The 18,768-nt window shown below is 36.7% G+C and overlaps 1 protein-coding gene across 3 annotated transcripts in view; it reads left to right on the top strand.

Moving 5' to 3' along the window:
- LOC122824863 (metabotropic glutamate receptor 7-like) overlaps positions 1–18,768 on the top strand; it is a 106,667-nt gene that overhangs the window by 40,416 nt on the left and 47,483 nt on the right. For all 3 annotated transcript variants that reach the window (XM_044105922.1, XM_044105739.1, XM_044105831.1), the window contains exon 2: positions 3,862–4,078. In XM_044105922.1, the coding sequence (XP_043961857.1) occupies positions 3,862–4,078 (217 nt within the window). The remainder of the gene's footprint in view (positions 1–3,861; positions 4,079–18,768) is intronic.

The following is an 18,768-nucleotide window of genomic DNA, read 5'->3' on the forward strand; positions in this document are numbered from 1 at the left end:
GCATGAAGCAGTAATTGACCTTTGAGAGAATGCGTTCTTTAATTTACAAAGGTTAAGGTGGCTGTTTTGCTGACTTGTGTTATTGAGATTGAGAATTTACCTGTCCCAGACTTTTCACTGGAATTCTTCGTATTGAGAAAATTTCATTCGAAATGACTGCATGACTGAAAGATTCTTTGGATTTTTTGAGACCAAAAACAACTACTTGATCCAGATATTTTCAAGTGAAATAAGATTTTTTTTTTCTTTTTAGTTATCTGTGTCAAAAGATCTAACAAAAGCAACATAGAACCAGCAGAGGAAATATTATGAGCACTGAATCAATTTAGCTACAATGATGAAAAGAAACAAGGTCTGTTCTTGCGTATAAACTGAGATTTTTGTTTTATTTTTAATCCAGCCTTAATTTCACACAAAATAAAATAAAAAAGAGAATGACTTAACTTTCCCTCAGAGGTACAAAATGTTCACCATTTTTCTGGTGGGACACCCCTTTGGTGCTGACATTTATTTAGGGTCTTGTCGGATTTTCAAATCCCTGGTTGGATGTTTAGCTAAATGAATAAAATTCAATGAGGTGTTATAAAGTGTGAGTATACACGGCATATAGCAATTAATATATCCCCCTTTATGTTTCCACTGATTCCACAACGTCACCTGAAATGTGATAATAATGCTGATTAAAAACAGAAAGCTGTAGTTTTATGTCAGAATTTTTCCAGCCATTGAGGCCATTTTGTTATTTTGTATAGCTTCAGAAAGTAGCTTCAGTAATTTTCTAGTGGGGCTCTTAACACAAGTACATGAGGGTTGGTTACCTGTGACTGATTTATTCTTTAACTGCCCATTTCTAAGAGTGCCAATTGTATTGTGAGGATTGGTAATAATACATGTATCATTGCAGCACTGCTTATTGGACGTTGTAATCAGGTAGAATAGAAACTAAATTATGCACACGCACTGCCAGCTGAGATTTGGTCAAGGACGTCAAGCTTATAAGAGTAAAGGCATTTTTATAATTGCAGGTGTTGCAGACTTTCCTCTGAAATAGTTTTGATGGCTGAGCAGTTAATTGTTATGGCTGTGATCTACTTCTTTCGTGTCTGCATGAGTTTGTTTTTCTTGCTTGAAATTTAATGGACATTGACGTTTTCTTTTTTTTTTCCCCAGGTGGAACTTTGTCTCTTCAGGAAATATGCGTGTTTATCATTTCAACAATTGCTCTCGGCCGTGCTGCTTTTTCGAGTTTTAATCATCAGTGTGAAAGTTTCTGATTAATAATGCTGCGCAGTTACAATTTTACACTTGATGGTGAGGCCTGCTCAAAGCGAAGGCGAGTCATGCTCTCCATAATAGCACCAAATTTTATGGCTGTCAATCCAATAAGGGACTAGGGTCTTGGAAGAGCACCTGCACACTATTAACAAGACAGGACATTAAGAAAAGTGACGACCATGCACTATTTTTTCACAGCTTCACAGAAAGAAGAGATTTTATATCCACTTGAGACTCATTTATTAATGTGGTTGCCCACTAAAAGTTTGGTTGGCAAAAGAAATCTAATTATCCTGCTCATCCGAGGGATCAAATAGATCACATGAACTTGGTAACATCTGACAATATTCATGCAGTATAAAGGCTTTGCAAATGGGCTCTGAACCAGTGGAGCAGGAACAAAACACTTTTTGAAACATAAATGTTTTAAAAGTAACTATATATGTGTATATATATATTGTGTAATATATATACATATGATTCTTTTACAACATGTCTATTCTCTGTATGAGTATAAGTGAGGTAAGTAGCAGAGGTGTAAAACTGAATTTTCCGCTCTTAACACAGATTAAGGTCTCATCAGGGGGTAACTCTGATGGAGCACTTAACTGTTCTGTGCTGCCAGTTCATAAAAAGTAATGCAAAGACATTTCCTGCTCATACAGTTGCATCTGAAATTATACATACCTCATTGCAAATTGGATTTATTGGCAAAATTTACAAAATAACTACAGCTTGCAACAAATTGACCTTTTTAAGTAGTGCATTACAACTAACTTTACAAGTGACTTCTACATGTTCTACTTGTACATGAACACAAAATGGCCATTTTAGTGACTACTGTACATGAACACAAAATGGCCATTTTAGTGACTACTGCAATGAACTGATTCAGGACAAACATCTTTAGTACTTAGTAAAGTGCCCTTTTGCTTTTATGGCCTGCTGCAAATTAGATTCTTACCCAGGCAAACACCAGCTTCTGGCACTGTTTCTGCTGAATTCTGAACCAGTCCTTATGGCCAAAAGGGTACTAGTTCATGAATAGGCTTTAATATCCTTACTGTAACGTCCTGCTTTCTGAATCCCACCAGGCATTTTCAATACAGTTCAAGCCAGGTTACTGTGCTGGGAATTCCAGACTTTACAAGGACTTCTTCTGAAATCCAGCCATGGGGCACTTTCAGATATACTGAAGATCATTTTCCTGTTTGAAGGTCCACTGATCCCCAAACTTCAGCTTCTGCAAAGGCAGCATGACATTTCCTCCCAGCATTCGCTGATCGTTGACAGAATCCATTTCACCCTCTTCAAGCTGTGGGCTTCTGGTGCCTGAGAAAGTGCAGCAGACCTGAAGGATCACTGAGCCACCACCATGCATTACTGTTGGCGAGGGGTGTCCCTTTTAGCCTGGGGTTCACTTGTCCTCCTCCTGACAGCAAATGCTTGAAAAGGTTCCAGTGTGGATTCACAGAAGAGAAACCCCAAAATGATTTGTACAGTTGTGAGCAACTTGGAGACGACCTGCCACCATGTATTTGGATAAGTTGTGTTGCACATTAGGGACTTTAAACATTTGCACTTTGCAGCAGTCTTTATGTTGAAGACAATCTTGTGATATCTTTGTTGATATCATCATTTTCTGTGTGCAGAAATATTGGCAGTGGCTGTTTGAATTATTTTAGGTGCAGCTGTAAAGTCATTCAAAAAGTAGAATATGCATTTTGGAAACTGAGTGCAATGTTCAAGATATTTTTTTTGTTTTGCCCACATTTCTGTATACTATTTTTTGTCTGTAAAATTCTCATTTGAATATCATGTTTTCATTAATAACAATAATTAACAGTCACAAAAGGTTTGAAAACAAGAGTCTGTTTAGTTAATCTGCATGTGTTTCACCTAATGAAAACAAACTCTGAAAGGTTGGATATTTGGTTGGATATCATTTTATTTGTTAATGTGACCCTCCTGCCCTCCACCACTCTCTTTGTCTTGTCTGCATGCATGGGTGTTTCCAGAATGGCCAAAAGAGATGTAAATAATATCTACTTATTTATTGCTTTTACCTTGAAGATGTTCTTACCTTTTCATACAGCCAAAAGTTTACTTCTCCTGCTTCCAATTTATGTCACTAAAAGCAGCTTTGTAATTGGCATTCAGAGTGAATCAGCATTCTTATCTAACTCTCTCCAAGAAAGTCTGTTGCGCTGCACAGTTCCTTTAGCCTTTAAGTATATAGCTGACCCTGACTGCATCTGTAAAATGAGGCAGTGTGCATTGTGGGCCTGGAAGTGGAAAATACTTTTTCGTTCAACTGTGGGGATTTCCATGAGCGGTGAGCTGAGGTTATGGAGTATATAAATATCTGACTAAAAATACTAATCTGAGAACACTTTAATAAAATGGGAAATAGTGCTGGCGCAGTACATCGCACAACAAACAGAAAGCAATTTTAAACACAACCTTTGAAGAATGTGATTTGTCAGAGCAAGGACCATAGCAACTGCGGTGACGCTGCATCAGAGCAGCAAAATCACATCTGTAACCTTCCTCTTCCCTTCTCCACCTGCTTATCTCGTCCTCTAGATCCCTCAGATCAGCTACGCGTCAACAGCCCCGGAGCTGAGCGACGACAGGCGTTACGACTTCTTCTCACGGGTGGTTCCTCCAGACTCGTTCCAGGCCCAGGCCATGGTTGACATCATCCAAGCCTTAAATTGGACCTATGTCTCCACTGTTGCTTCAGAAGGCAGCTATGGGGAGAAGGGAGTGGAGGCTTTCACCCAGCTCTCCAAGGAAGCAGGTAAGCCATGGGAATCTTGCAAAAGGCACTGCAGAAAATGAAATACTTATTCCGAAAATGTATTTTTTTGATTAAAAAGTTCATTTGCACTTTACTGACTCAGACGGAGGTTCCTGTTGGTCGTAAAATCTGTTTTGGGTGCATGAATTATTGATCTGTTTAGCTTCTGAGTGAGTTGTAGAGTGTTACTGGAAATGTAGATGGAGAAACATGTGGTACAGAAAATCTCTGTAATGAGAATTTCTTGTACTCATTTTAGATGTTTTTTTTTTTTTATTATTTATTTATTTTTTTTCCCAAAATGAAGATACAGATGAGAAATGGAAGAGAGGAGGCAGAACAGTAAATGCTGGCTGATGGGGGTGTTTAGCTTTAAATTTCTTTCATTCTTCAGTCGAAAACGTACATTGCCACATTTATTGGTGTCGCTGGTAAACATGTCTAGAAAACCTTAACATAAATGAATCTTTCAGTGCAATAACAAAGTCTCACACTAAAAGACAGAAGAAAAAAAACAACATTTAGTTTAAGTACATCCACTAAAAGGCTAAAACATAAGAAATGATCAGAAATCAAGGTTTAAGTGTTGGTACCCCTACAACATGGAAAAATATTTTTATTTCTAAAAACATACTCTAACAGAAACTATAAGCTTTGAACAGATGAGACTTAAATTGACGACATGCCATTAAAAAGTACAGGCTATGCGGATAAAGCATATCCCACTTCTAAGCATGATGGGGGATCTTTGATGTTGTTGTTCTTTCCTCAGCCTTGGGTACCTGGCTGGAGCGAATGACATTAAAATCCCTTTTAAATTTGAGGGGATTTAACTTAAAGATCTGATGGACTCTATCAAAAATTGAAAATTGGATTTCTGCAGAACAATGACTCCAAACAGATAACCTACTGAACCCAGTAACAGATCATCCGACGCAAATCAGGAATTTTTCATGGCCATCTCAAAGCTAGACTTGAACTGAAGCTCAACGGTTTTGTGCATTGCAAGGTCGTGACCGTGATCTGCTGCTTTCAAGCAGGCTGTGACACTTCGACAAAATATTAGAAATTTATGTAAAACGTTATAATATCGACATGTTGTTATGCATGCAAATAAGTACTAAGGTTTATCAAGAAATCAAGTGTTTATCGTCACCTAAAAAGAAAAAAAATAGGCTTGATGCAGACATCAGTTAGTCACACGGTCTTGTTTATGTTTTTAGTCTGTTTAATTTCCCTGTTAACTTTCTGTGTAAACCCTTCATTGGGTAACATCTCTAGGCGCTGTTCTAGAGCTTGTAGCCAGCCGCAGGCCCCCCTGCTCAGTAAAGCAGTTCCCTGATCAGACTATGTGGAGTTATTTGGGGACATCAAATGTGCACTGTTAATTTACAATAGTTTTTTTTTTAAAGCAGACTTTACATAGTCACTCAACTTATCATCACATTAAACCGTTTTCAATGTCCTATTCAGTAGTTATTACTCTGCATTCAACAATATAAAATATATAAAATAATTAATTTATTTCTAATTTGCAGTGACTAGCGGTGAACATGTGCATGAAAACAGAATCGTGCTGATGGTCAATCATAAGAAAGAGCTTTTTCTTTTAGAAAAATGCATTAAACATGATCAAATTTTGGGGCTTTGAAGAAAAAAGCCTTCAAGCATTTGTTTCACTTGTCTAAATATGCAGTAGAACAATAATAGAGATTTTCTAAGAGGAAATTATCCTATTTGAGACTGAACAAGTTTATTGTTATGTCTGAAGAGGTTTGGAAGATAAGTGATTTGTATTCAGACATTCACATGTTTTTGTTCAGAAGGACACCTGACAACTGTGCACATGTTCGACTCACCTTTTTTTCCAGGCCGGTGTTGCCGACGGCATGTAGTTATGTCAGTCAACAGTTAGTGCTATCGGCAGAATAAACTCTGCTTATACAGTTCGATGGGTCAGCTGGCTTCATCAAATCATATGGTTCAGAGGTCTTCAGACCGGAGTCTGCAGAGACTCTCCACTGTGGCTGCTGCAGTTTGTGTGCAACATGAAGCCAAAGATGTCTCATTACAAGTATTGGATGATTAACCAAACATGTCTGGCGATGCTTTCTCTCACCTACACATCTGTGGATCTCAGTTGAATTCTTGCACATTTGCTTGGAGCAAGCTCTGTCTCTCTCTCTTTTTTTTTTTTTAGTAGACTAGTGTGGACAACCCTAAAAAATCTGGAAAGCTAATGATATCTCACAGGCCCCCGATCAGAGGTCCAGCATGCATGAATATTTTATCTGTGCATTCATATCCAGTGTGATCACTCACTAAAACTTTAAGAAGCTGTTTGCGGCTGTGTAATTTGCAGCGACAGAGGGAGAGTGCATGGTGAAGGAAGACAGAAGTGAAGAAGGCAGTGTTGTAGCAAATTAAGAAAAGTCCTGATTGAAGGCTTGTTTTGTCTCAGTTCCTCTCACATTCTGGAATAAATGCAGCTTCCAACAGCTGGGCTTCTCAGGCACATTGCTGCTAATGTTTCACTCTTTCTTATGCAAAGACCCGTAAACAGAGTGATATAATTATGATTCCCAAACAACAACACAAGAGGTATGGCATTATGACTATTGTTGTTTTGCACTCCTCCTGCTAAAGCCGAGCTCCAGTCGCACATTATTTTGTATTCATACACAAATGAGAATTAGATGCTCTAAAGGAACATTTTCTGTACCCTAGGATTTATCTTTAATAGACACATTAATTATATAATAGGACAACAGTCACAGGATTCATTCAGTGGCAGGGGATCTGCATTTGAAATGACTGAAATGGACTGAAGTGAATTAAAAAAAAAGCCATCTTTGTTATTATGGGAAGACAGCACATTTATTTCAACATTTCTGTTGTAAATAAATGTAGAAAGTAGAGCAGCATTGTTTGGTTGACACTATAGCATCCCTGCAAGCTCATCCGTAAGGCCCTGAGACATTTCTGCACGGCTGCCCCGTTCTCTTGCGTCCAAATGTCAGATGCATTAGTAGGATTCTCGCTTCACCACTTCAAGGAGAACCATCTCGCGTACTAATGCAATATGGGTGCCCATTACCCCAAGCTGAGACTAGAGTGATGGTCAGCCTGTATTGATCTTTTCCATTTTTCCCCCCTCCTTTTTATTTTATTTTTGCTCCACTGTCTCTTCCCACATTGTGCACCTTCCATCTGGCTCCAGGTGAATCTGGCAGAGATAAATCTTGTTTGTACTTTTCTGTGTCTGTCTGGATTCAGGCCAGAGCGATGGAGTTCAGTTTTTCCCATCAGATACAAAAAAATAAAAATAAATAAAAAAAATAGCCTGCACTTGAGGAAAACCTCCCACAAAGTATCACCGTGGAATTGATTGCAGAACCTTGCCAACACTAAGCCTTTCTCAGATCTGTCCTTAACAATGACAAGAGAGGAATCTGCCTGAAAACATATTAGGCTCATATGCAGCAGTGGATGGGAGAGGTATGACGCATCTGGAAAATAGACCGCGATCCTTCTGCTGGGCCCTTCCGACATTGACGTGTCCCAGGCCATCAGTGGAAAAGGCAAGCGGAATATGAAAGGGCACCGAGATGTAGAATGTGAATATAGGCTGCATGTCAGCCCAATTTGATGTGCTCCCAAGTGTTCAGGCAGGCAGACTGGAGGGATTAAGTCTGCCGTTTGACTGTCGAGGTGATAAATATAATTGCAGCATTATGGACACCCTGGAGGTTCTGGTTTGGAGGCTACTAGTGAGTAGGCGGGAAAGCTGGATAGCTGAAACCATCAACTGCTCCTAATTTAAAGGGATTTTGTATATTATCAAGCGAAATGGGAGTGCCGGGTCTCTCATCCTGCGATGCATTTTTAGATCCGAGGGCACTGAAGATGAATAATTGAAGAAGTTAATGTGGTGCATGACCTGTGGCAATCAGATAAGCTGAGAACTTCCAGGAGTCCAATGAAATTAGCAATGATCATTATTGAAACTCTCTTTGACATATTAATCTAATGCAGAGCAAAGGTCACAGGTGCATACTGCGCTTTATTTTGTAAGCCTTTGTATTACCAGGAGTAGGTGAATAACGAGCAGCTATTACTGTCACAAGCTAGCATCACATCCATCTGCTGCAGGGAGAAATTCAACATTTAGAGTAACTGTAAATAAATGTGGAAATAACCTCACTTTCTGCTCTTGCTTTCTTGGCAGATTTTAAATGACAGTTAAAACATACTGTCAATCAAATTATTTATTTAAAGAAATAAGTATGTGAGCTGATAGTAAACTAGTTTGAAAAGAGGAACTAATAGTTTAGTTCTAAATCAGGACAAGAATATGACCTCCACTGTTTAATTAATTAATTAGTTTATGTAACCAAGGTGCGGTGAATATTGTTTTACAAAAACAATATAATACAAAGCAGATGTTCCCTTGCTAGGCTTATGAGAACATAAACATGAAGTTTAGATAAAACAGTGTATATAAAACATCACAGTAACTAAAAATCAAAATTAAATTGTGTTATTATGCATAAACCCTTTTTTTTTTTTACATAAATTCTCACAAATCAGTTGGAAGAGGCAATCGATGAGTGAACTTTATTACATTACAAAATGTCCAACATCTGAATTTTATGGTTGATTTGAGAGAAGTGGAAGAATTGATATTTTAAGTCAACATCATTATTACTTGGCAGGGCTGGGTTGTAGTTTTTTCAATAAAAATATATGAAGGTTTACAGAATGAAGACCATAATTTATTATTGATTAACAAAAATCTACTTACTACTGATTTTACATGATGGAAAAAATAGAAACGAAAACTAAATAATTTACTCTCCCCTAATTTTGGATAGTTTCTTTGAAGAAAGCCAACAGATTAAACACCTACAAACCTTTAGGAGTTTTTTGGATTTATTGAGGTGGAAATGTAAAAAAAATCATTTCCAGTCTTAACGACTATAGTTGAACATTTATTGTATCATCATTAATGTAAAAAAATATACATTTCTGAAATTTCAGGATTCCATGTGACAATGACAAATTTGTCATGTTTGAAATGTTCAAAAGCTGACTAAATAGTTTCTTATATTTTCTTCACTCTTTGTTCCAAGAGAGCATCAATAAATTCAAAAATATGGTTAAATACAGTTAGTGTGTGTAGCTCAGGGAATAAATGCAATTATTTATAAAACTGGTATCCTGATGAAGCCAAATTCAAAATGGGAATATTTTTTCAGAGCAGTATTTGGGTTTGTGGGCCAACAATTGCTGTGCCAAGCTGTCACATCCATACAGTAGCCCAGAAAAAGACAGAAAAGAAGTGACAAATAGTTGTTCATCATTATCATAATAGCACCACAAACAATCAAGATGAAAATGTAAGTCTGTACCGCCCATCCCTAATCAGAACCACCTGGCATCATCCGACTTCACAAGCACCATGAGCTTCAATAAAACATAACAGTTTTCCTTACCTAGTCTGATAGGTGCTTGGGGGACGGCTCATGCAGTTTGCTGGGTCTTGGCCCCTGTCCACCCACGTTCCACATTGTGCCCTGGGCCCATGCGTGCTCCGTTGGTGCGGTTTCTCTCCACATTGATGGACTGTAGGGGGCTGTTTGTGTGCGTGGTGGAAGTAACTCTCTCCTCTGTGACCACCTCCACATTTTGACTTTAGAAAACTTCTCACTTCACTTGTGTGGATATATTTCTGCAGAAACATGCAGACACAACATAAATGCACCTTTATGCAATGTACACACAGCAAAGCATAACATAGGCTGGGGTTTTCTCTTACAATTGCTGCTTTTATAGCTGTAAGATTCAATCTGTACAAATATTAGGAGTGTAGTGATACATGCATTCCCACCCAATTTTGTCATTTTTTGTGGAAAGAAAGTGCAGAATTTTGAAGAAGTGTCCCAGAATTTTGCATAATAATTAGATCTTTACTTTTCAAGGAAAACGTTCCAGGACAGTTCCTTCCACTAGTATCTTCTGAATTTTTAATTTCCTTTCATTTTTATTATTCTTTTATTAAAGTCATCTTTAAAGTATTTCTTTTATTAAAGTCATCTTTAAATTTTTTTTTACTTATCTTTTTAAAGCACTTTTATATATCTCCATGCCCATGAACTGTTGAGTCCAATCTTCTATTAATCAAAACAAAAACAATTTCTTTGGCTAAAGCAGCGATTTGCCATCTTTGGCTGCCCTGGTTACTCTTCATAACCTTGATCGAAAGTAATAAAGAACTGGGGAGAGTTTTTAAGCACAATGTTAAAAATAAATATTTTTCTATCTTTCCATGTTATACTTGAGATTAATTTATACAGTAGTATGGCACTAATGATGCATATAATCCCAAGGCATCCCCAGGCCAGCTGAGAAATGTAGGTTCTCCACTGTGACTTCACATAATGTGCAACATTTGTCAGGACAATGGTGGCTCTTACAAAGTTTATGGACTAAATCCATGAAGGATCATTTGAAGTAACAGTGTTAAAATGAGTACATGTGAGTTAGCAAATTTAGTAAATTTCTAACCCTTTTCTTAAGTGATAGATTTTTGTTTGTTACTTTTGGCCTCCAATTGCTTTACAAAAGTCTGATCTATACCACAGAAGTGAAATATATGTATAAATTGGTAGTCAATTTAAATAAAGACCAAAATGAATTTCACTATATTGCTTACTGAAAGTATTATCTCCCATTCCACCTGGTATTACAGGGCTTTATTTCAACACTGTACGATTGTACACTATTTTCTTATTTTTATAAGATGGGGATTTTATATGGAGCATACCAACCACACACACACATATACAAAATTACACAACAAATTTCTACCCCAGGTAAAGAGTTATACCCTATCTATATCATAAAATTGTTTGTGACCACATCATATCAATTTATAACTTTAATGCAGCATAATAAAAAATATTATGCTGCATTAATATTTTTTATTAATGCAGCATTAATAAAAAATGCTGCATTTTTCACGCAACCCATTGGATTGCATGAATCTAATGGAGTGTCTGTTATAAAAGCCGATGATTACAAATGCATAAAGTTGTTGAACATTTTCTATATAGAAGCAGAAAGCAGGCTGGATGACTTCACCAACTGGATCATGCACAGCATTACCTAAGACAAAGAACTATAAACCAATTTTAGTGATCTTTTAATGGCTCTTCTGTGAATACAGAGACCTGGTTGTGTCACATGGTCTTCATTGGCTTAGATAACTCATTCTGAATGATGTAGAACTTCATAAGTGAAAGGGTGGAAAAAAAGACTCTGGGTTTTCAAACTTTCTCTACTGGAGATATCAGTACAAATGGCAACATTGCAGAGGAATCATTTTCTTTTAAGAGAAAAAAAACCTCCAGCAGAACCAGGTTCAGTATAAATCAAATGAAAGCTAGGGCTTAATTTCTGCTGGTGAGGAGGAGATGAGCAGCATCTAGCAGAGTGGTATGGGGTCATTTGCCTCAAAACATAAGAGGAGTTTTGAGAGTTTAGTTTTTTCTAGAAGTTGCATCTTTTAAGACCTTGAAGTTTGTATTTGGTTTGCTATTAAATCTGATAACCATCAAGTTGCTCTATGTTTGTTGCTTCTAGGTTTATGTAAAGCTAAGAGGTGTAAATTCACTCTAAGTCCACTTTGTAGGAAGACCCGAACTACGACTAGCAAAAGCAAAAACCAACTTCTCTGTATGAGCTGAACTGTATGTTTGGGGATTTTACATTTGCAGTGTAAAGCAGATATAAGATCAATGCCAAAAAAAAGAAAAAAGGAAAAAAAAAAGGATAAAATCCTCCTTTGTTTTCCTCACAACAATATTGACATCAGTTGCACAAAAAACAGAATAGACTCAAAACTCCCTAAGCATATAGTTACCAGCTTGTAGAGCCTTTATTTCCCACACAAGCTCAGACTAGCATATAGCAAAATTTGGATCGCTTTGGGGACACGGGCTTAGATGGCCTGGTTTATGAAGCAAAACAGAAACATTGACTCAAAAACCAACTTTTTAAAAGCCATTTAAGGGTATACAGTACTTTGCAAAAGTATTTCTGCCCTTTGCTCCTTTTTGTGTTTGCCACTTAACAACTGCAAGCATCAATACACTAAAGAAGGATTTTGAATAATAGAAACACAGAAAGCAAACCGCAAGTATGAATTGGAAGGAAAAGGATACGTGATTTTCTTTGTCTGTTTACAAATAAAGTGAAAATTGATGTGTGGATTTGTGTTCAGTCCCCCTCAGTCAGAACCATCTTTCCCTGCAGCTTAAGCTGCGACATGTTCAAGCAATGCTTCTGGGAGAGACGGCGACTCTAGTTTGAGACTCTGACTCAAGTTGCACCTAAGTTGCAATAATGAAAGATTTTAGACTTGAGTTAGACTTGTTCCTTGAACTCAATGCTGTTCTAAGTGACTGCATTATTTAGGAAAATAAATAAGCATAACTTACCTCAGAGTCCCTTTGCTAAGCTAACTGCTATATTTCAAGTACATGTCTGGCTAAAAATATCTAGATAAAAACAATATAAAGTAGACTTTTGCAGTCTATTGGATGGCAGATTAAATAATTGTTTATAAATATTAGAAGTTTGGAATACAATCATAAATTTTTTGTGATATGATTTAGGCCTAGAGATAAGCATTACAGTTTTGGATTCCCAGCCTACAGCAATGCAGTAGTACACTTGACATAAATGTGTATTTGATAAGAAATAGTATATTTTTTCTGGATAGATCTTGTTTTCTTGTTCATCAGACTTGCAAAAATGACTTGTAAACATTTCTGGTTTCTACTAGCTCTTCACAAGTAGACACAAAGATCTCTGCACCTTCTTTTTTGAAATGCAGCTCAGTTTGTGTCAGACTGGAAGGAGAAAGTGTGTGGAGATTGATTTTCAAGTGTAGTAACAGATTCTCTTGATTTAGGTCTGGAATTTAACTTTAACCATACCACCAAAGTAATATTTTGATTTAAAACACAATTTCCTTCTTTATTGTCATTGTACAAAACTTGACAGATGGAAGTAAAAAAAAAGAAAGAAAAGAATGAATCTATAATTATAAATACACATGTCACATACATACATAAAGAGCACACAAATACATCAAATCTTACATCAATTTTATATTTGTAGATATTATAGAAGAGTATGCAAATGATACAGCTATAAAGGGCTTATCCATATTGAACATCCAAGTACAACTTTCACATTAAAATGCCAGTTCTTAGAAATTAAATGTATAAATTAAAGATTTAATTACATTATCAGGATAGTCAAGCTTTATTATGTGAGCTAGATAAACTTGAATAGGTATTAATATTCACAATCTGTACTCCGTAACTATCATCAAATCAAATATGTTTTATTTCACAACTTTGAGCCTAATATTTATAGATACTGTTTGTTTTCTAAGATTGTGTCCTTTGGAGAAGGTTGAATATGTGGCAAAACTGTGTTAGAAAGAAAATTTGAATCAGTTTAGAAGTTCATATTGTTTTCTGTTTGGAAGTTTAGAAAGATTTAAAGGCTTAGCGATTTCATTGGCACAGTAAAAATTTACTATTAGAGTAATTATGCATAGCCAGATGTAGCAAAAAATAAATAAACATCAGTGCACCTGTCCAGGACAGATCTAGATTAGATATGAGCAAGCAATATATGCAGCTGGAATACTACTTGATTTGTTCAGCATAGCATTTTTGGTGGAGAATATGGACTAAAGAGAATATTAAATAAAGGTATTGCAGCACTCTCATATAGTTGCACAGCAGCTACAGAATTAGAATTGTGTACAGAATGTAACATTACTAGGTAGCCAATAATTTAATCTGCCAACTATATTTTGAAGAATGCATCAAAGCTTTGTTATCCTGAACCATTAACACGAAGAACGTGATAATTAGTATATTATAAATGTATTATGTGAAATATGTTTAACAATAAGAGCGAAGATGAAAAGCATCACATTGGCCTTTCCAACTACTTTAAATAGGGATACAGTGTTCCCATTTCTTTCAGAGGCATGATAAGAGAAAATATATTATTCTCTCCTCATGTATTTTCTCATGTGCAAGAGGAAATACTGCCATCCCAATCATTCAACAGGTTAACTTGCAAGCTACTCTAGCAACAGTTCACTGCCATTTCAGCTGAAAAACACAATGTTGAAGTTAGCCTCTGATTCAAAGCTTCCAACTCTAATGTTAAATTAGTAAAGGGAATTATTTAAGAAGCTACAGATCACATACTAACTTCAGCTGTCAACAACAGGAACTGCCAGCTAACCTTTTTAGCTCAAAGGACATGTTGGAAAGATAAGCAATCACTCGTTGGGAAAATTGATTCATTATTATTCACTTAGACGTGTAGGTAGGTTCAATTTTCAAAATCTAAATTCCTTATTAAGAACAAAACTGATCAAGGCACACTTCAAGTTGATAACAACAAAGAAAGGTGTATGAAGAATACAACCTCAGTATACCATGATCACCAAATGCTAGGGGTTTCAAATCGCTTTAACACATAACATGTCTGAAGTGTTATGTGTTAAATATATTAAAATATTTAATCACATGTCTTTGAGTACAGTTTTTCATGCTATTGATTGTTGATAAAATATGGTGTATAGAATCAATGTGGAAGCTACAGTTCACATTGTTTTCACAAAATTTGGTTTACACTTGGAGAACTTGGATATGAAATTTGATCAGTACAAGATGCGTGTTAATAACATGACAGTGAGAATTTAGTTTACTGTTAATATTAGTGTGACAAAACAAAACATATTTTAAGCATTAGAAAAAGTTAGGGTACACATGATCAGAAATAAAATAAGAAACTATGCATACCAGGGATGTTTTGTGAAAGAGCAGTTCCAGGACAAGTGAACCATAGGTTTCACAAAATGTATATTTCCTATTATTGCCTGCCTTTTTCTCTGAAGGTAGTCTTTATTTGGGTAGAACTGCTACTCAAAGCTAACTTTTGTGGCCAGACATTTCCCCAGCAGATATTTTCCATAAACCAGACCAGTATGATTGAAGAAATGGACAAAAAGCTACTTTTTGTCTGCTTTAAATAGCAAATAGGTATTGGCAAGTTCAGTAACAGAAACCTGATGGGGCAAAGGTTGGGTTCTTTTTCCTGTTTCACTTTTGAAAATGGAGAACAGTCCTCTGGAAATTGTTACAATTTGTTTCATTCTGTGATTTTTCTTCTTTTGTGAATTGTTAAAGCAGCATCACTTTCAGCCGTTAGCGCTGTAGGAGATTTTCTAATGTTTTCTAACAAACCTTAGAGGTATCAGAGTAAAAAGGGGTGAATCACAATTGTCTGTAGGAAGATGTATGGTTGCCTGAAGTAAACATTAACCAGAGCACAAACTGAACTCGTTTGATGACACTTCTACACCCACAGATAATAGGAAAGATAGATAACAAATAACAATAACAACACAAATAACAAATGAGGAATAAGCAAAAATATTTAGGATAGTTTTCTTCTATAAGCTGTGACCTACCAGTGCCTTTTAACTCTGAACGGATCATTGTTCCAAAAACAAAAAGCCAGGTTTGCGGCTTTTTTTTTAGAGTTTCTTTGTTCTCTTTTGAGATAAAGTGAAGCAAAAATCTTAATGGAAAGTCTACATAGTGCACGTAATAAGACAAACATTTTAAAAATTACATATTGTTTTAAATACAGGCCTTTAAAATATCTTGGGACCAGGGGTTCTTGTGTACTTGGCTTTTCTGACACAATTTTATCTCAAAGAGCTTGACATTTCTCTGCCTCGCATTGGACATCAGCAACCAGAACAGGCTCGAAGAACTCCTTTAAATATATTCTGTGAGATGAAGTCTCTTTCAAGTCCATTTCCATCCCAGCGACAGCAGAAGGCGACCCGACATACTGCGCAGCACTCTGAAACTACTGACACTAAACTTGCATTTTTATCATGGTAGCCTCCCCGCCTCTCTCTGCTCGACCATCTGACTGACTGACAGATGAGGTATTCCGCAGGTATTCAATAATTTAGCCCCTTTTGCACAACCGCCAGCCCACAACCGCCGGGGTAGTTTTAAGCTCACAGCACATTTCTCAGTGAAGATGGGCTTTGCTCCAAATGCTTTTTATCTTCATCAATGGCTTGGGTGGTCTCTATATTAACTGTTGTGACCTGCAATCTGTCTTTGTTCAAGATCTTGCTACTCTTTACACGATTCAGCCGGGTTTGGTGAGGATGTATTTTCACAGGACAGCAATTCAAATAGATAATAGTGTCTTGTAAAAGTATCCGTACCTGTTGAACTTCTCACATATTTCACTTTAAAACCTGCTCCTTTTCGAGCAAATTGTGTAAAATTGCATATCAGTTGGCATGACTATTTGTCTTATTTTTATTTCTGATTTTACTTTGTATTGGCTGATCAAAATAAATAAATTTAAATAAATAAAAAACCCCACTAACTTTTAATGTAACAGCAGGAATTTTATGTGATGGAGCAAGATAGCAACTCGTAATTGTGAAATTTGAAAAACAATGTGGTTTTAGCAAAATTCTTTGCTAATAAAATGTGTGGCCTTCATGCACATTTATCCCCTTTACCGCTAAATGAAATCCACTCCCACTAAATCTACTTAATAAACTTCTGAAGGCAATCTGAACTCCCTCCAGAAGTTACCTAATTTGTACATTTCTAGCTGTGTGTAATTTAATCCCTGGTGTGCTATAAAGATTTTAGTAGTTTGCTAGAGAACTACAAGCAGACTACAGAAGACCAAAGTCCAGAGCAGACATGTTTTCAAAAAATGTTCAGTTCTATGAAGGGTTCGGTCCTACTACCATATCTTTAATGTTCTTGCTTCAATTTTCTTTGAGTTGTTAAAGCTTAGAGCATCTCATAGAAAACTGTCAAAAAATAGTTTTCTATGAAACTTCAAACTTACTAAAAATAACTTTCAAAGAGAGCATCAGAGAGGCAACCAAGTTTCCTCTGGATGAGCTGCAGAGACCTACAGCTCAGGTTAGTTAATCTGCCATCAATTAAACGTTATGCAGCTCCTGTTATTAGCTTTTTACTTTTCATTAACATAGAAAGTAATCCTACATCACTTCTTCTGTTTCTTTTTGTGCGGCAGCCACTCACAATGACCCAAAATTTGCTGGAGGGCTCTTCCTGTTAGAGGGGAGGTTTACCTCTCCACTGTGACTACTTGCATGTTCATCCACCTAGCTAGCTAATGACCTCACATTTCCATAGTGGGAAATGTGAGATCATTTCCATCGAGAAATGATCTCACATTCAAAGAGATGGTTTGAACTTCCTCCCGTTCTCTCTGCTCTATGCTCCTGCTCAAAATCCACAATGCCTCATTTTCAACCCCTTTGGGATTTGTGGCTTGAAGTTGTGGCATCATTTCAGCTTTTGCAATGTTAATCAGCTGCTCCTGTTGTAAACCACATTGTTGCTATGGTTACATCATAACAAATGAGCAAAGTATATAAAGTGTTAGCACAAATCCATCCAGCTGCACATCCAAAACCAGTGAACCAACATGTAAAAACAGTATTTTTTTTTCCCACCAGAAACACAGGAAAAAAAGGAAAAAAGAAAAATATGAATGAAAATAACAGATACTCCAAAATGCTGCCACGTTGTAGCTGAAACTTAAGTGAAAGCATTTTATCATAGGGTAAAATTACAAATCCATACCACAGCTTTCAGATTTCTATTTTAAAAGTAATTTTTGGACCAGGTATTATTTTACTTCAACTTCACAGCTATGCTCTACTTTTGGGTCTGTTTATCAATAAAACAAACTGGAATTTGTGGCTATGCCGAGATGAAATATTATAAAATGTAACAGATGTAATCATATTTGCAAAGCCATTTTCTTTTTGTATGTAGTACTTGTGAATGAATCCTACAAACAGAAAACAATCAGCCCAGAAGTGGAAGTTGCTGCTTAATTCTTTGCATGGCTCTGAAAACAGAAACCTGGAAGTGCAGTCTCATAGTGTGCACTCTGGCTTAAATTATCTGAACTCTCTGAGCTGAAACAGAGCCTTAGTGTTCATCCTTAGAGACCTTCAGCTTGGCCTTCCCTGCACAAATGACACAGAGCACATTTTCCTCATAACAAGTTACCGCAAACCCTTAAGCAACGACGTAGCCACTGGCAGGAGATCCATTTTTATGTTCAGTCCATTCCAGCTGGATAACAGCAGCCCTCTGAGAAGCCTTTTGACACTTGCTGTGTCTTTTCTTACATCAAAAGAAAAAAAAAACAGCTTTGCTTGCTGATGCTAGAAAAAACACACATCTAAGAAAAGGTTCAACAGTTATCATTTTGCTTTCTCCTGCCTTAAGAAATGCCACAGAATAATCGTGACTGTAGATGTTTGATCTGCCAGCTAAAAGCTGTTTATATCAAAGTAATGAGCCTGAGGAGAGTGGCAATTAGGAGATTCCTTCCATATCCCTGTCTATTCAGGGAAACTCAAACTGAGAGGTTATTGGGTAGACTATTAAAATGCTTGAGTGGGAGAAATTTAATTGGTTTGGGTAAAGCTTTGCTGTTGACTCGGGATGAGCTGCTGCTTCAGTGTAGGCCTGCAGTAGTTAGAACATCCTTCT

Source organism: Gambusia affinis, linkage group LG01 (genome assembly GCF_019740435.1).
Source record: "Gambusia affinis linkage group LG01, SWU_Gaff_1.0, whole genome shotgun sequence".
Classification (NCBI taxonomy): Eukaryota; Metazoa; Chordata; class Actinopteri; order Cyprinodontiformes; family Poeciliidae; genus Gambusia; species Gambusia affinis.